Source organism: Microplitis demolitor, chromosome 6 (genome assembly GCF_026212275.2).
Source record: "Microplitis demolitor isolate Queensland-Clemson2020A chromosome 6, iyMicDemo2.1a, whole genome shotgun sequence".
NCBI lineage: Eukaryota > Metazoa > Arthropoda > Insecta > Hymenoptera > Braconidae > Microplitis > Microplitis demolitor.
In genome coordinates, this window is record NC_068550.1 from 8,991,782 (window position 1) to 9,010,965 (window position 19,184).

At 30.9% G+C, this 19,184-nt stretch overlaps 5 protein-coding genes across 7 annotated transcripts in view; 3 read left to right on the top strand and 2 right to left on the bottom strand.

Annotated features, from left to right (window-relative positions):
- Window positions 1-2,104, top strand: part of LOC103570634 (facilitated trehalose transporter Tret1) — a 34,103-nt gene extending 31,999 nt beyond the window's left edge. For both annotated transcript variants that reach the window (XM_008548438.3, XM_014442401.2), the window contains exons 3-8: window positions 241-371; window positions 533-779; window positions 864-1,148; window positions 1,225-1,477; window positions 1,563-1,900; window positions 1,967-2,104. In XM_008548438.3, the coding sequence (XP_008546660.1) occupies window positions 241-371; window positions 533-779; window positions 864-1,148; window positions 1,225-1,477; window positions 1,563-1,900; window positions 1,967-2,104 (1,392 nt within the window). The remainder of the gene's footprint in view (window positions 1-240; window positions 372-532; window positions 780-863; window positions 1,149-1,224; window positions 1,478-1,562; window positions 1,901-1,966) is intronic.
- LOC103570635 (mediator of RNA polymerase II transcription subunit 20) overlaps window positions 1-12,527 on the bottom strand; it is a 55,622-nt gene extending 43,095 nt beyond the window's left edge. The window contains exons 1-2 of one of the 2 annotated variants that reach the window (XM_053739854.1): window positions 12,375-12,527; window positions 8,391-8,533 (exon numbers count right to left, since the gene is read on the bottom strand). In XM_053739854.1, the coding sequence (XP_053595829.1) occupies window positions 8,391-8,533; window positions 12,375-12,409 (178 nt within the window). In that variant the 5' untranslated portion in view covers window positions 12,410-12,527. Of the gene's footprint in view, window positions 1-8,390; window positions 8,534-8,675; window positions 8,805-12,374 lie in introns of those variants that run through there. The other variant, XM_008548439.3, reaches the window with a different exon arrangement.
- On the top strand, window positions 9,058-11,024 carry LOC103570636 (GDP-D-glucose phosphorylase 1). The gene is made up of 5 exons (XM_008548440.2): window positions 9,058-9,334; window positions 9,501-9,781; window positions 9,940-10,042; window positions 10,390-10,711; window positions 10,783-11,024. Exons 1-5 carry the CDS (start codon window positions 9,131-9,133, stop codon window positions 10,893-10,895), a joined length of 1,023 nt encoding a protein of 340 aa, XP_008546662.1. The 5' UTR covers window positions 9,058-9,130; the 3' UTR covers window positions 10,896-11,024.
- A 63-nt stretch (window positions 12,528-12,590) lies between the features above and the next one.
- On the top strand, window positions 12,591-16,392 carry LOC103570637 (membrane-bound transcription factor site-1 protease). Its single transcript, XM_008548441.3, has 4 exons — window positions 12,591-12,832; window positions 12,896-15,523; window positions 15,583-15,868; window positions 15,949-16,392. The coding sequence occupies exons 2-4, from the start codon at window positions 12,913-12,915 to the stop codon at window positions 16,313-16,315; spliced, it is 3,264 nt and encodes a 1,087-aa protein (XP_008546663.1). The 5' UTR covers window positions 12,591-12,832; window positions 12,896-12,912; the 3' UTR covers window positions 16,316-16,392.
- LOC103570639 (replication termination factor 2) lies at window positions 16,376-19,053 on the bottom strand. The gene is made up of 3 exons (XM_008548442.2): window positions 18,861-19,053; window positions 18,206-18,589; window positions 16,376-16,870 (listed from the first exon to the last, which is right to left on the bottom strand). The coding sequence occupies exons 1-3, from the start codon at window positions 18,927-18,929 to the stop codon at window positions 16,445-16,447; spliced, it is 879 nt and encodes a 292-aa protein (XP_008546664.1). The 5' UTR covers window positions 18,930-19,053; the 3' UTR covers window positions 16,376-16,444.
- Window positions 19,054-19,184: the final 131 nt, after the last annotated feature.

The following is a 19,184-nucleotide window of genomic DNA, read 5'->3' on the forward strand; positions in this document are numbered from 1 at the left end:
TATGTACCCACATACAACATATATATATGTATATATATATTTAACATACATGTAGAGTTTGGTGCAAACCAAAACCGTGCAGAGACACGCGCACTGCATCACCGTTGAAAAGACTCATCGATTTATTTTTTTACCCAAATGTCCTGGTCCCAAGATCTTCATTGGGATCCTGAGACCAGGATCCTAATGTATAAACTGAATCCTAATTGGTTAATCCTGATGAGGACAAATTGGTTGTAGGTGCTGGCGACATTGGCACTATCAATGGGAACACTGTCATGCGGACTAGCTAAAGGTTATACGTCACCAGCAGTAGACTCAATTCTGGATAGCCAGCCGCACCTCTATCAATCATCAGGGAATGAGACTTGGTATGTTTTAAATGACAAAAATATAAATAAAAATATTGATACAGACATGTTTATTTAACATAACATTACAGAGTGTACATTAAAGTTTTAGTTACTAAAAAAAAAGTAAAGACAAACATAATAAAGGCGGGCAACATTATAATCCTTTATTTCGATCACAGGTGGGCGTTTTCAGCGACCAAGCAGGAAGCCTCGTGGGTGGCATCGCTCTCGATGTTGGGTGCGGGGTTTGGCGCCATGATCGGTGACTGGATAATGCGACGTGGTCGGAGGCTTGCTCTCCGTCTTACGTCCTTGCCTTTAGCGGCTGTTTGGATCCTTACTGGAATAGCGCCCTGCGTTGAACTTGTCTTCACAACGAGCTTTATCGGCGGGCTTTGTTGTGCGGTCATCACAATGGTTGCCCAAGTACATTAACAATTAATCATAATAATCATCAATTATCTCGTTACATATTATTACATAACATTAATTTTTATATTATATCGACAGGTTTACATATCCGAAATATCAATGCCGGCAATCAGGGGCTGCCTCTCGGCGATGTTAAAAGTCGTTGGGCACGTGGGCGTACTTTTTTCATACATTGCTGGTTCCTACCTCAATTGGCGTCAATGTGCCGTTGTTGTTGCTATTGCGCCGACAATGTTATTTGTCGGTACTCTTTTTATTCCAGAAACCCCATCATATCTTGTACTTAATGGCCGTGATGAAGAAGCGACGGGTAGTCTTAAATGGTTACGTGGATCTCACGTTGATGTTCGACAAGAATTACAAGTTAGTAACAACAATAACTCTCGGAGATTAACTTAACAGATGACATTTATTGCCCTGGTATTATTTAATTTTTAAGGTCATCAAGACAAACGTGCTGGCGTCACGGGCCAAACAATACGAGCTGACATTTCGTAACAGCGTATTGACACCACGTTTATATAAACCCATTGCCATAACATGTGGGCTGATGTTTTTTCAAAGATTTTCGGGTGCCAATGCATTCACCTATTACGCAGTTATTGTATTTCGACAAACATTAGGTGGTATGAGCCCACATGGAGCAACAATTGCTATTGGTTTTGTTCAACTTCTTGCATCATTACTCTCAGGTTGGCCATCACATTATTCATAACTAACTTAACAACTATCTATCTAATATTCAAATTTTTAAATCACGATTCCATAATTTTTCAGGCTTCTTAATAGACATTGTAGGAAGACTACCACTCCTGATAGCCAGTACGGTATTCATGTCACTGGCACTGGCAGGATTTGGTAGCTATGCATACTACAATTCAGTATCACAAAATATGATTGAGAATGCAACGACAATAGGACAACACGACTGGATACCCCTACTGTGTGTCCTGGTGTTCACAACTGCCCTTGCGCTGGGCATATCGCCAATTTCGTGGCTATTGATTGGTGAGCTCTTCCCGCTCGAGTACCGTGGCCTCGGCTCTAGTATCAGCACTAGTTTTAGCTACTTCTGCGCGTTCTTTGGCATCAAACTCTTCATGGACTTTCAGCAGGTACTTTAATAGCCCGCAATCTTATCAATTTCCATTATATCTAAACGTTAAATTCTTTGTCTCCAGTTACTGGGTCTTCATGGTGCATTTTGGTTCTATGCTGCCGTAGCGGTATGCGGATTATGTTTCGTGGTATGTTGCGTACCCGAAACAAAAGGTAAGCAACTGGATGAAATGAATCCAGATTACGCACAGGCACGGTAGTACAAGGCCTCCCTCACTGGAGGGCTTTCGAATTTAGAAAAAACGAATAAACCACTACCAAGTGGTGCTTATCCAAATGAACATGATCCCCGTAAGATTTACACCCCTAATTTATTATCATCAACGACAGGAACAAACGTGGGATCAGGATTTGAATCAGGATCTGGATCTGATTTTTATCCACAGTCACTACGTGATCAATTGGCCGGTATTACCAGGTCTAAATCGTCACAAAGACGTTATCGCTTAACTCGTACATTAACAGATTATTGTGGTATTGTTGTTGAAAAAACTGGACGTATAACACGTAACGTTGGTAATTTCATTCAAACTCACAGATTAATACCCAATCGTAATTATTTTAAAAGAACTAATAAAAATATAAATCACGATATTAAGCTACATAATTTTACAAATTACGCTGATTATGATAGACATATTGAAGAATCCAACACAAGATTATTTAATTCAACGCATGATCAATGGAGCCAAATGAATTTTGTCGTTAATTCAAATATTGAGAGTGAATATCGCCAGGAACAAAATCAAACGGTTTTTATTGATGAAATAGAAAGTAATAATAGATGGCCTCCGGAATCTCAACGTCAAAGACAACAAATTACACGATTTAAACAAAATGATGTTGAATTTTTTAGGCACGGTAATTTAAATTCACGAATGCTCTACTCAAATTTACCGAGATCTAGTAGATTACGTAATAATTATTTTGATGGACATTTTAATAATTTTAACCGCAGTTTAACTAACGCCAAGAGTTTACATGACCTTACAGATGCGGATATTGATAGAGTTTTAGAACGCGATACAACTTTTCATTTGCCGACTAGTATTATGAGAACAAGATCTGAATACGGGAGCACTGGCAGCATGTCACTGTTGGAAAGATATCGACAGTTTTATGAAGAGACCGAAGATGATCGTGATGATAATTATTTAAAGCTGTACCAGAGTCTGTCAAAATTAGATCGCTTTATGCCGAAAGAAAAATACGTCCCGGGAAAAGTGCATTATGAACGCGAATATCGCATTTATGGCAGAGATACTGTCGCACTTATTTATTATAAAACATGTTACTTGTGATGATGTTAATTTTAAATATTTTGTCTAATTATTATTATAGGTATTGTAATTTTGCGGCTTTTTTCTTTTATCCTTAGAAATCTTAATTGCCAAAATTCTTCATATTTTTTTTAACACATTTTAAATTAAGATAACTCGTAAAATATCAAGTAAACATAGAAATTCATAAGGGCCTTTTTTGTAGAGAATGTAGTTTTCTACAAAAAAGTAATTGAAAATTTTTTTTTGTAAATTTGATACTTGAGCCATAATTTAAACTTGAATTCAATCATTCAAAGATCTAATTTTTGATCTCTAATATTATAAAAGTAGATCTTTGAATTACAATTCTGATTAAACTATCAAAGATACGAAAAAAATGTTAAAGAACAATCATGTAGGAAATTCAATTTTCTACAAAAAGTGTATACATGATTTTTTACATCAGTTAAATATTTCTTAATGAATTTTAAGTTTTAAAATTTTAAATAAAATTTCTGATGGACAAAAATGAAAAAGCTCGCATAATTATCGAATCTTTTAATTGAATAATTAAAAAAAAAAATTAAACGCTGGTCGTTTTAACGAATAAATAAATTGTTTGTTTTTTAAATATGCTCATCGTTGACAATTACGTCCACAATTATTTGAATAATGCACAAAGCAAAAAAAAAATAACTGAACCGGATATTAAGAAAAGGACAAAATAAAAAGAAAAAAAAACTAAATTAGATGATTTTAAAAAAAATAAATAAAATATTTTCGCTTTAGCGAAAGGCAGAACTTCCATACATCGTGCCTTCCATAAACAAAAAATGACAATATTAAAAAAAAAAAAAAGAACTTTATATTATTATAAATAATAATAATCCATTTTAAGTGGGCGTTATATCGAGATTCGCGTGAGTCTAGTCGTAAAAAATTTAATAAAATATTAAAAATGTAATTAAATATTATGGGACTCAATAGTAAATGATTTAACGTTTGAAACTCGTATTAACGACTTACTTATGCAGGCCGATAACTTATTAATGACAATACATTTAGCTAAATAGTCTATCAATAAATTATATATGATAATTAAATAATTAAAAAAAAAAACGTATATATATATTTCATATAAAAAAAATTAGATATTAGTACATGAATCGAATGACAATATCAATCGCCAAATTTGAGAAATAAAATAGAGTTTGTGTTTAAATGACAATATCAAAATTTTCTTAAACGAATTTTAAACTGCCATTAATTTATTTTTTTGTGCCTTTATGTAGTTACTTATAATTAATTTTATATTTTATTTTATAAATTTAATAACTTTACTTAAAAGAGATCTACTTGGAGATTTTTTATAATAAATTGTTTATATCAATAGTTGCTGATACTTATAAATAATAAGTTACTAAAAGGGAATGATGAGTTGCCCTCCGCCGAGTTAACGGGCGGTCGCGGGTTCGAATCCACCTCGGGTACTTTTCAAATAAAAATTATTTAAACCTAATAAAATAGTGATTTTTTTACAGTAGATCTCTTTATCATGTACTCCAGATAATAAACCTGTGGTGAAAAATATATCACAAATCAAAAAAAAATATCTAAACTCAAAATAATGAAATAAAATTCATATCGACAATTAATCTAAATCTTTTTTTATAGAATCTCGTACTTAAAAAAAATAAAATAGGTAAATTTTCATTTATTGACATTAATTAGAGTTAAAGTTTTAAAAATAAATAATACGAAATAAAACGCATGAATTATTTTAAATGTAAATAAATAGAATTTTTATCTATATACCTTATCTTTATGTAATGCTCAAGGGCTTGGACGCAAATAAGTAAAAAAAAAATGATAATAAAATAAATATTTAATAACGAAAATTAAAAAAAAAGTGTCATAGACACGATAATAATTAAATTTATATTTATAAAATGCATCTGATCCTAGTATTCCCAAAAATTTTTTTTTTTAACAGAATCCATTTGCATAGAAAATTTATAAAATTAAATAATTTTTTAACATTAAATTAGAGATAACAAAAATCTGCATGATGCACTTTTGTGAATTGAATCGAAATTTTATAATAATAATAATTAATAATTTAAACCAAATGTAATATGGTATGATGGATTTACATGACTCGATAGGTTCAATAAACAAAAAAAAAAATAATTATGGTAAAAATAAATAGTTTATTAACGAAAGTTTACTCTATCGTCGCTTTAAAATGGAGTTGGGACTATTACCAGACAATAATTAATCTATTTAATTTTTTTAAACTATACTAGAGTTCGAAAATTACTTTTCAACCATTCCTTAGCTTGATTACAAGTCTAGATGCTTTAATAACAATTAATTAATTAAATTTGAATAAATAATTTCTATAATATCAAATTACAAAGACGACTCTCTTAAATTTTAAAATACTCTTGTTAAATTAAAACTTTAATTAAAATAAATAAATATTTTTTCTTACTATTTAAGTAACAAACTACTCAGACTCTAGTATAATTAAAAAATTAAATAAACAAAAATCTATCAAATAGAAAATAGAAAAAATTCCGAGCTTCTATACTTTAGACTTAAATTCTAAGTAACTTAAAAAAAACCTTGACAATAATTATTAATTATAAATAATATCATTGCATTTATTATTAATTATATAAATAATTGAATGGTGTGCTGGTCACGAATTAAAATAAACAAGGATAAGATTTAAACGAAAGACGAAAGATAAATGTATTTTCCAAACGATATTTAAATTTAATTAATTACATATATATAATAAACTATATAAGTAAATATATATACATATATATTGTCTAGCTTCGCTTGCTAGTTTTAATATTTTTGTAATGGAGCATAGTCGTAGTTTTAAAAAAAAATCGGCATTATTTTAATTTACAATTTTAAAAATTTTATTACAGAAAAAAAAAGTAAAAAATTTTAATTTTTAATATAAATATTAATTATTGACGTGATTATAATAATAATAATTATCATTATAATCTAGAGCAACACCAAAAAAAAAAAAACGTATAGAATTCAAAATTATAAATTTATCTTTGAGTAGCACAAAAGTAGTACCGCCGGTCTATTAAATAAATATTTTGATTATGATAAACTGAAAGTGAATGTTTGTGAGATATTATTTGCCAGTATCGTTAATTATTTAATAACGGATAATTAATTTTAATTGTACTTAATGAATAAATGAATCAAGGATTGAATGATTATCAATTTTTGGGTATAAGTGAATTCAAATTGAAATGAAAGAAAAAGAAATATATTGATAATAGATAATTATTTTAAAAAATGTGTACTGTATTGCAAAATATATAGTAAAGTATTCAAGACAAAAATAAATAAATTTTGTTTATAAAGTAAAAAAAAAATTTGTTGGTTTTTTGATCTTACGGCTTATTTATTTTTAATTATAATTGTAGAAATTTTGTCCTGATGACTAGTTGGTATACTGATTGTATGAAAAGTAAAAAATTGTTTGATTTTACAATTGAACATGTTTAAATGATAAATTGACAAGAAGTTATAGTAAATAATTTAGATTTAGATCCAGTATTATTAAATCACATGACTGGTGTTTGATGTCACGACAACTGGTATAGAATGCTGTAAACTATATGGTAACAGATACTGTAAAACCATATGGTGAAAAAGTCCGTATGTTTATATTATAAATTCATTTAGATCGGTTGTAATGAAAAAAAAACAATAAGTAATATTTAAAATTATAGTATGGTGAAAAATTATTATTATTTCAATTATTTTAAACGAGTATGAAGTATGGTGGAAAGGTTGACGTGTAATAAAAATTAGCTACTGGCCTGATCTTATTGAAACTTGAAACAAGTTTAAGCCAATGACTATGCCACGAAATGATTGACACGCATAGCTATTCACAGAAAAAAGTAGATTCCCTGATAACAAGACTTTGTGGTCAGAAAGTTAGTGTCCATTCGTTGCGATCAAGTTGACAACAACTTCAACCTTTGTAACTGTTGACTACAAGTTGTTACCAACTTTCTGGGAAAATGGAAGGCAACTTTCCGTCAACTAATGGAATGCCAACTTTTGCCACCAACTTTTTCTCAGAAAGCTAGTAACAACTTGTAATCAATAGTTACAAAAGCTGAAAGTTGTCCTCAACTTGATTTCAACTAATTGACACCAACTTTCTGACTACAAAGTCTTGCTATCAGCCCTGATAGTCAGACCTTGCTCTACAAGTTCTGTCGTGAAACATTTTCGGCTAACTTAACGAGAAAATTTCTGGCAAGCTTGGCTTAGTAATACTTTCCTTTAAGTTGGCTTCAGAATACGGCAGTAACTTGAATGTAACTTGACAGAAAAACTTGCCTTCAATTTAAAGTGAAACTTTCAATCAACTTAACGTCATTGTCTGACAGTAACACTTGTGGTCAAATTTGAATTCAAATTACAGACAATTTACTGTCAACTTAAAGGTAACTGCTTGCTCTCCAACACTTTCCTTTAAGTCACCCTTAGATTACGACAGTAGATTGTAGTTAACTTACGGTTAGGGTGGCTATCAGGGAGGGTTTGTGTTTATCTGTTGAATAAGTACCGACCGCCGTAGTTATACTTTGTTGATGATAAAGTAATTTTCAAATGATAAATTGAAAATAGTGATATGACGCATGATGAAATTTGACTGGAATTTTGGATATTTTCCTGTCATTTATTTGTAAATTATATATTAATAATAGATTTTGAAATTTTCATTTCAATTTATGTAATTTAGAAAAATTTTGATTTTGAAATTTTCCCAATTTTCCTATTTAGATTTAAATTGTAATTTTCATTATTATTATTACGTTAACTTTTTTTTTTAATTATTTTCATTTCTCTAAAACTGAAAAAAAAAAATTTTAACTCCAAATTTTTATAAAATTAAAAAAAATTTCGACTTGGAAATTTTTAACAAATTGCCTCATAATAATTTCTATTAATTATCTCCCTTCCCAATATTATGCAAATTATTTATTTAACAATTATTAAATAAAAAAGAAAAAAACAAAATTTTGAATTTTAAATCATCAATATTCCCGTCATTTTTTACATAATAATAAAAAATAAATTAATTGAATAATTAGTTAAGTTTTAAGATAAAAAATGAATAATAAAAAATTTCACAATAAAAAAAAAATTAAAAATAATAACTTACCAAGCTGAGGAACTGACATATAAGTTTCACAGTCAACCAAAAATTGTCCAGATTGCACTGCTCCAAGTGCAAGAAGACGTTTCGTTAAGAACTCAATCATCTGAGGTCCAGTGCGATTTTCCGTCATAGGAAATTGTTGCAAACTAGAATAACAAAAAACAACAAACTTACAATAATAAACAAAAAAACAAGTGACACGTGCGTCCGAAAAAAATTACTGACAATAATGAATTCTAATCATTTTCTACTTTATAATTATAATTATTATTATTTAAATTAACTTACACAACAACTCCCATGTTAATTACAAGCTTTAAATAAACAAAATCACAATAAAATTGATCAATTTTAAGGTTTTGCACGATCACGATTTTTACACGAGAAAGGCCGGCACGATACTGGCGGCTCTATTGGCGCCAACTCAAAGCTCTGTTTTTTAAAAATGACGCTCATTTAAAAATCGCGGGAATTTCAAAATTTAAACAAAAACTTGATAAATTATTTTTTTGTTTTAAGTAATATAGTTATCAATTATCTCATCACTATTTATTTTAAAAAATAATTATTTATACAGTTAATTAAAGAAATTAAAATTTTTTTAATTACTTTTTTATCAAAACGCAAGGGGGCGTTCGAAAACAATCAGCTGATTTTGACATTAGTCCAAGTGGTAAATTTATCAACAATTACTCCAAATAAATTTTATTTTAATTGATAAATAGAAAAGAAAATAATTAATTATGAATGAAATCAAAGATAAAATTATTTTTAATTACAATCTTAGTGAATTTAATTTTGTAATCAATGAGACCGACGATAAATCCGAGTTTGATAAATTATTAATTAAGAAATGGGAGTACGCGCAAAATAATAATATATTGCGATATAAATTATCAATTAAAAAATATAAAATTTTAGAAGGAAAATATAAATTTTTAATGCAGGTAATTATTTATTAATTAATTAAATAAATTTCTAAGTCTTGATACTTTTTTATTATTTAATATTTAAAAATTTTTTTTAATACAAATTTTATCAATTTACAATGATTAATTAATTAATCAAAAATTATTTTTATTTAATAAATAATTAATTAATAATTAATGACAGCTTAATTTAGATCGAGCACAAAATCGCCGGACTCCAGAAAATATAACGTCACTAAAAGCTCAATTTGATCCTAATCGTTTTAATTTCACAAAAATACGAGATGAAGAAATTTTATTTGACTTATCAGATGGTGATGGAAATAATGTAATTGCTGTTAATGTCAGTCCTATTGAATATGGACACTGTTTATTTTTATCAGACCGTTTAAAATGTTTGCCTCAAGTTGTAACAAAATCAAGCCTTAGACAAATTATTGAATTATTCTTACTCAGTAGATCTCCGTAAGTAATTTTTTTTTATTCAATTAATAAGTAGATAATTAATAATTCCAATTAGTTACAATATCACTGTAATAATTTTATTAAGTCTAAGATGTTAATTTTATAACTAATGAATTCATTTAATTGTTTATATTAAATAACTATATTTTATTTTAAAGATATTTACGAGCAGTATTTAATGGATTGTGTGCATATGCATCAGTAAATCATCTTCATTGGCATATTTATTATTTAAAACACAAAATGTTACTCGAAGAAATCGTAAGCCTTCACTCAAATTAATTAATTAATTGAACTAGATAAACAACTACCTGTCAACCAACATAGACGTCATTTTGCGAAATTTAATGAATGGCCCTCTGCAATATAGCATTTAAACCTTACTTGATTTTGTAAAAATTTTATCCCAGATATTTAATTTGCATCATCAAATTTTTTGATTTTATGATTAAAAAAAATTTTTTTTAACACTAAACTACTCGAAAATAATTTTTTAGTCAGTAATAAGTCATTTAGTATAAAAATTTAAAAAATTAATTTTTTGTGGGTTGATAAATTATTGCCTATCTACGTCCAATTAATTGAATTAATTGAATAATTATTTTTAGAAACTAGAAAGTCTTACTGAACACGTTTATATTTTAAAAGACTATCCAGCCCGTGGATTTTGTATTAAATTATCATCATTCTCAAATAATCTAGATGATTTTGTATCAAAAGTATTTTTGATCATAAATTGGATGCAAAATAATTCTATAGCTCATAATGTAGCGATAACACGTGCGAGATCTTTGGATCGAGATCAAAATGGAAAAATTTATGACGATGTCCGTGTTTACATTTGGGCAAGAAAAATGGCTACGGGAATTAAAGATACTAGTGGATTTATCCCTGCAGTTTGTGAATTATTTGGACATTTGTCTATAAGAAGTAATTAATTACTGTGTTATTATTAATTAATTAATTAATATATATAAGTATTAATAAATTGATTTTTTTAGCCGAAGAAGCGTACGAAAGTTTAACAGAAGACCAAGTTATCAAATGTCTAGAAGACGCGATTTGTCCATTTGATTTTGTCTGTAGTAAATTAAAGGAATTATTAATAAATTAAAATCTTAGTACATGTATTATTATTTTTAATTATTTTAATTTAATTTAAAATTAAAATCATTTGATCAATTCAAAAATATACATAAATGTTTTTTTTATTAAATTTAATTTCCGTCAAAAAAGATAGAAATATTTTTTTTTTATAAACTTTATAATTTGAGCTATTTTAATTCAAAGTTTATAAATTTTTTTTTACTTTTTAATTGATCAATTTATCATTTAATTTACTAATTCAACCATTTGAATTTTTTCATGAAAGAATCAGTTGTCATTAGAATAAATTGTCAAAAATATTTACAATAAAGTTACTATAAGTTCTTCAGGTGCACTGTAATAATTTTTTTTATCAGCATTTAATTAATAATAATAATATTATTTATTTGCATATATGGTAGGGTGACCCAAAAAATCTGACTATTTTTTTCTGTCGAATCTCTTATGAAAATTTGTTGGCTTACCATGTTTTCAGAAGCCTGTCCAAAAATCAGCTTAATAAAAAATTTTCAAGAAGTCGCTCACGAATTTTGAAAATATCAAAAATGATCGAAATTGTAATTTTATCAATCTAAATTAATCAAAAACTAATTCAAAGTATTAGTTACATATTATCCGTTAATATTCAAAATTCTTGAGCGCCGTTCAAATATTTAAATTTTAGGCTGGAATTTTCAGCATAATCATGATTTTACAAATATAAACTATTGCTGTCACGAGAAAGAAAAAATTTATAAACAAAAAATCCGAATTTTAATCATTTTTGATATTTTCAAAATTCGCGAGCAACCTCTTATGAAATTTTTATCAAGCTGATTTTTGGAGACTTCTTAAAACATCTTAAACCAACAAATTTGCATAAGAGACTCAAAAAAAAAATCGGTCTGTCGGTTGACCCTGTGGGCCAGCCCCAAAACTTCACGCCCATTTTGAGCTCCTTGAGCTCGAAAAAATGTTGTGGAAACATTTTCGAGCTCTTCGAGCTCGAAAATACTTTTGTATGCCTTTGTTTTCAAAAACTAACATTTTTTACCATTTTTTCTACAACGATATCTCTCGAACGAATAAACCAATTGAGACGTTTAAGGTGGCAATCGATGCGTTTTATTGAGATCTACAACCGATCAGATTTTTAAATTGATTCATCAAGTCGTTTTTGAGAAATTTCCAAAATACTCAAAATAATTTTTTTTTAATTCTTTCGTAAACGGTTTCTCTTGAATGAACAAACCGATTTTGATGTTTGAGGTGACATTCGATGCGGCTTATAAAGTTTTAGAGCTGATTAGATTCTGGAATCGATCCCCCGAGCGAATTAAAAGTTATTCAAAAAAAACATTTTTGAAAAAATTTTATTTTAGAAATATCTCCGAACGTACCCTATGGATTTAAGCTTAAATGTTCAGTGTTTATAGTAAAAAATAAGCCGCGTCGAATGACACCTCAATCATGAATTTTTCATCTTTTTCTAAAATTAAAAATTTACCGCACATTTTGAAATCCATCGCAACATTTCATCATGAAAATTTTAAAACTAACTACGCAAACATAAAAATAATCAATTATGTCGATTAAAACATTATCTACCACACAAAACTAATTACCAATTTTTTTTATATACACAACAATTAAGAGAATTAACCTAAAATTTTATTTATAAAATTCCGTCATTTGTTTTTTTTTTTTTTTGCCTCTACTCCTTTCGTCTCTCCCTCCAAGTGTCGCTTCGCTCGCATTTTATTTATTTCAAAAAAACTCTAAATAATCATGTAAAATGAAGGAATTAAAAAAAAAAGTCATTTATTTATAAATTATTTATGGGCCCGTGATTGTGATAAAAAATGTTTCGGTCATCAAAGATTGAAAATAATAACAATTCAAAACGAAAAAAGTTAGGCTAGAATTTAAAAACTAAATTCTGCTTTGTTAATTATTTATCTAGATGTAAGTACCCAATAAAAAGATAGTAAATAATTTAAAAAATGACTCGAAAAAATTTTTTTTTAGGATTAGATAAAAAAAATATGAAAGGATCAAGTTTGCGGTGGCTGTCACTGTCACTGCTGATGTTTATCCTGATGAGCAAAGGATCGACGAACGATGACAATAATCATCAAGGAAATAATGTCACTTCAGCAATAAAAGTTAAATTTACTTCTCGGGTGGTGGAGAACGAATACATCGTTGTCTTCAAAGGCTATTACAAACCTAGCACTCGGTCTAGCTACATCAGCGCAGCTCTGACCTCTTCTGGAATAGCCGATTGGCGAATAATACCACGAGATAATCTTGCAAGTGATCATCCAAGTGATTTTGATGTCGTCATGCTCCAGGAAACTCAAAAGTACACGGGATTAGATGCACTGACAGAGCATCCTCTGGTTAAGCGAGTGACACCTCAGCGCCTGGTCTACCGGACACTTAATTACGTTAATGTAAGTGAGCTTCCTCAAGAAGAAGTTGCTAATATTCCGGAGTACAAAACATTTAAGAGAAAAATAAATAATTTTAAGACCAATGAAAGTTGGATTGAAAATCGGCACAAGAACCGGAGACTCATGAGGGCTATTCCTAAACAGATAACTTCTGTGCTCCAGGTTGACGCGCTCTGGAAAATGAAAGTTACTGGTCAGAATGTTAAAGTCGCGGTATTTGATACCGGGCTCGCGGCAAGTCATCCACATTTGAAAAATATTAAAGAGCGGAGCAATTGGACAAATGAAAAAACTCTAGGAGATACTCTAGGTCATGGAACATTTGTTGCTGGAGTTATAGCATCGTCTTCTAGAGAATGTCTAGGACTAGCTCCAGATGCCGAGCTTCATATTTTCAGAGTATTTACAAATGAACAAGTATCTTACACTTCCTGGTTCCTGGATGCTTTCAATTACGCAATTTTATCTAAAATAACGGTACTGAATTTAAGTATAGGAGGCCCAGATTTTATGGATCACCCATTCGTGGACAAAGTTTGGGAGCTGACAGCCAATGGAGTGATAATGGTTTCGGCAACGGGTAACGACGGGCCTTTGTACGGGACCCACAATAATCCCGCGGATCAGATGGACGTAATTGGAGTTGGTGGAATTAATTGGGCGGATAAAATCGCGAGTTTTTCATCCCGCGGAATGACAACCTGGGAACTGCCTAATGGATATGGGCGAGTTAAACCAGATCTTGTAACTTATGGGTCAGGAGTTCGTGGATCCGCGCTGAAAAATGGGTGCCAATCTTTGTCGGGTACTTCAGTAGCCAGTCCTGTAGTCGCGGGTGCGGTTGCGCTTTTAGCGAGTGGTTTTATTGGAGACGCCCCTAAGAATGTTAAAATAAATCCCGCGAGTATGAAGCAGGCATTACTGAGTTCTGCGCGCCGGTTACCAGGTATTGGAATGTTTGAACAGGGCGCGGGTAAATTAGATCTGCTACGCGCTTTTTATTTTTTGAGATCGTATACTCCACAAGTTACTTTGAGTCCAAGCTATATTGATCTTACAGAGTGTCAGTACATGTGGCCGTATTGCACCCAAGCGATTTATTACACCGCGATGCCGACAGTTGTTAATGTGACAATAATAAACGGACTCGGGGTCTCGGGTCACGTGGCCAACGTTACTTGGCATCCGTATCTAGGAGAGGGAAATGGAGACAAAGTTGATGTGTCTCTGAGCTTCAGTGACGTGCTGTGGCCTTGGTCAGGATGGTTATCAGTTTCTCTGACGGTACCAGAGGCTGCTGGAGACTGGCAAGGTACCGCGCATGGACACATCAGTTTGACTGTCGAGTCTCCTAAAACTGATACCCTAGATGACCAAGAGGTTGATGATGAAGCTGTCAAGTCTACTATCAACTTACCTCTGAAGGTAAAAGTTATTCCAACACCTCCTAGACACAAGCGATTGCTTTGGGACCAGTTTCACAATTTACGTTACCCCCCAGGTTATTTTCCACGGGATGATCTTCAGGCGAAAAACGATCCGTTGGATTGGAACGGTGACCACATCCATACAAACTTCAAGGAAATGTACCAGCATTTAAGAAACGCGGGTTATTATTTAGAAGTCCTGGGAACTCCGTTTACTTGCTTCAATGCCAGGAACTACGGGACTCTGCTGATAGTTGATGCAGAGGAAGAATTTTTTTCAGAAGAAATCATTAAGCTGAAGAAAGACGTTGAGCTCGAGGGATTGTCGGTTGTGATCTTCGCAGATTGGTACAATGTCACCGTCATGCAGAAGGTTAAGTTTTATGATGAGAACACGCGGCAGTGGTGGATACCCGACACTGGTGGTGCCAACGTTCCTGCGCTCAACGACCTTCTGTTCACTAATTGGGGCGTCGCTTTTGGAGACTCAGTAAGAAATGGACAATTTACTTTAGGACAGCATACTCCAGTTACTTTCGCTTCTGGGACCACAATTGCGCGGTTTCCTGCTACGGGGACGCTTCTCTATGTGGAGCTAAAAGACCAGGGAGAAAAATTACTCAGCACTGCCGGGAGTGGAGAAATTTCGTCTTCAGTTCCGGTGATGGGATTACTGAAGCCAGAAGTTGACAAGTTAGATAGCTCTAGTGATCCAGGAAAAATTGTTGTTTATGGAGATTCCAACTGCATTGACGACAGTCATTTGAAAAAACGTGAGTGTTTACAAAAAATATATTTTTATTAAAATATATAAATAATATCTAAATTTCAGCTCCATGTTTCTGGATGTTGGATGCAATCTTAGAGTACACTGCAACAGGAAACGTTCCTACAATTTTTAACGACAAGACCCAGGCTCAAAATAAAATTTCCAATCAAGTCTCGACGAATCTTGAAATCGGAAAACTCCCGTCCCGGATGCAAGGAAGTCAATTGCATCGTCACAGCAAAGTTTTACTGATGACTGAAACCGATGGAACTCAACGTTTACGACCTTTGCCATCATGTCCGACTACTATTCTTGCCGTACCTAGTCCACTCAATGAATCTATTCCCACGTAAGTACTTCCAACTAATCAATCAACCAATCAGCAATCTATCAATAAAACAAATAAATAAATAAATTAATTAATTGTAGAAATTTATATAAAGTCCAAAAACTTTTATCAGTCGAAGAACAAGTTGACGCAGTACCTCTATCCCCAGATGCAGATCCTACCTGGTTACTACGTCGTCGCGGAGGTACGGGATACAATTCCCACCCTCAGTTCAACTTGGAAGTTGAGTCAACGGACATAGAACCGGTTCCCACGAAATACTCTCTGCTTTTAAACTCCTGGACATTTTACTTAACGGTAACAATTATTATCGTACTGTCCTTGACGTTGTTAAGAAAATTATTATCAAACTGCCTGGGAAAACGTCAGTTAAAACGTAAAAGAGTTATGGGCCGTCTTCGGCGAATTTTACAAACTTTAGCTGTATCTAGAGTGCCTCAAATGTAAATTATAAATCAAAATGGAGATTAATACGTATTTTGTTAAAATAATTGTTTAAATATTAAATAATTTTTATTTATTAATAATTTATTAATTAATTTATTATTATTATTAATAATTAATATTACTAACTAATTAATTGTAAAAGGGATTATAGGTGACCCAGTGAGCTTTCGTTTGCTCGGCAGCTGATTTGTGAGAGGTAAAAATACTTTTAAGTACTTCAGAAGCATTTGGATCCTTAGCGATACTGTAATCGTCTTTGACTTTATTGAAAGCTGGATCTACGGGCTCGTTTAATTTATTTGACGAACTAGTTCCTGTTGAAGATGAAGTCGAAGTTGAATTTTTATATACTTTACTTGTTCCAGCTTTTTCTTTTTCATCCTTCTTCTTCTTTTTATCAACACCGTCATCTTGATTTGCTGCTTCACGGCTGCGTTTTGACTTCTTTGATTTCCTCGTCTGCATATTTTGTATCATTAGATCTAGATCATCAGCTTCTGCGTTCATTATCACGATGTCTTTGGACTCAAATGGAACTTGACAACGGTGACAAACCTGAAATTTATTTTAATCAATTATTTAAGTTATTAAAACTATGATAATAGTTGATAACTGGAGCTCAATTTATATTTACTGAGTAACTAATCGATTTGGTACATAACATTAGATAAATTCCATCAGTATGTAACGGATTGATCAAAATTTCTTAATTATTAGATAATAAACTGCATTGCTTATAAAGTGAACAATATTCGATTTTAAAGTTTTGAATTGTTAATGCACAATGTAACATTGAATGTTTATTTATTTATTTATTTATTTATTTAACGCCCCTCGGCAATTGTACATAGTAATAACAAATATAAAATAATATAATATAAAGTGTGAATAATTAATCATCAGCGTAACTTTAAAAATAATAACCAAAACAAAAATCATAAATCATAACCAGAATGCTCAGTTTAAAATTGCCCTTCTAGCTTTCTCCTTACAACTGCTCGATGATGCTCCAAAAAAATCTACTTCTATGGCATCTTCATTGATAATTTTTGAAATTTTGTATCGTGGAGAGCTTGTCGAAAAACGCGATCTTACTATAGGAATCTCTATTATCGTATTAGATCTCAAGTTTATATTTGGCACAGCAAAACCCAACATACCAATACATGCTAATGGATGAATTTGTTGTTAAAGTAAACTATCAGTACTTAATTCACATGTTCAAAGTGTAATAAATGTTCTAAAAAGTGATAGTTTCGTCCCGAGTACGCTAACGGTCTCACCAGCTGATGTTGAAGTACTTTGCTTTAGACTACCTCTCTACTAGTACGACCCATGTCAAAGCACGGTAACGAGCTTCAATGCGTTAGCCCGGCAGTAACTGAAGGTGGATTGTAACCTATTCTCTGCATCTACTTATATGCTTCGGTATTGTATATTATAAAGCGATAGAATAACCAAAGTATGCCAATTTAAATTGTTTAATTTGTTAATTACTGTAGCAAACTTTGAATATACCTTTCACGCGCCACCGTCCATTTTACAGGAATAAATAATTATATTATTTATCATGTGAAATTGACAATTCAGAAATCTATCTACACTATTTTTTAAATCAAGGGTACAAAGATTACAGCCACTAGTTTCAATTTTTATTTCATCGCCTTGATTCTTTTTAATCAAATCTACCCTACAAATCAGCGGATTAAGTGAATTAATTTATGGACATGAACATTTAAAATTTTTTAAAATAGGCGGAGCCGTAAAACATAATAATTTTGATTAAAATCAGTTTATAAATATCAACATTTTAAACCATAAAATGGATCTTTTGCAGTAAACGATTAGCTAATAAAATAATTTAACAATAAATAAAGTAAAAATACTCACAGTAGATTTAACTTGTTTGAGAGCACGTTCACTCATCACACATCCGCAAGTCCACGGGTAGCAAAACTTGTATTTGCCATTCATCTCCAGCCCAATAATTGGACAAATAAACGGACTCTTAGCTTCGTCTACATAGCAGTCACCTTTCTCAGCCTTACTGTCATCATAAGCAGGATTAGGGGTCAAGTTAAGTGTCTTAACGTCTTTCAAGCTCTTAATATGGACAGCAGTCTCTGGCAAAATACTTCGATCAAGCAGTCCCTCGATGACAGCTTCCTTGCTGTAGAGTTTTCCAAGTCCACAGCTCACTATCGGTTGTTGAAGTGGCATCTGCTTTATTGTGCAATGTCTCCATCTAAATGCTAGTTCTGAATCCTTGTCTTTCTACAATTAATTAATTAATTTCATATATAAATATTGACAATAATATTTCATGATACTGAAGTTAGCTAAGATCTAATAATTTTTGCATTTTTTTTTAAACAATAAATTATAAAAAAAAAATATTTGGAAAAATTGCACCTATAGTTTTTTAAATTCCCTACCTGTGCATATTTTTATTTTTTATTTTTTTGTTATTGATTTGTTGAAAAAAACATGAAAATTGTTAATTGTCTGTTAACTTTAGGATTATTAATATTTCAGGTTAACTTACTTGTTCAGGTTTTTTTTTCAATCTCACCAGCTCATCTCGACGTGGAATAGTTCCACCATCACAACCCATTTTAAATTAATTATTTATTATAATTATTAATAATATCAACTAAACGTCGAACGTCAAAACGTCTAGGTCTGGATGTAAATATTAGGATAGAGATAAAGAAAAAATTGTCTAATTTTATTGTCTCTTTTTTCTTTTAAAGAATCGATAATTAGCATAAACTGACACCTGTAACTGCTCAATGACATTACAATAATTTTTTTAAATGGCGCTAGTGTACTATTCTATGAGAAAACACAAATTATAGCAAAATATAAA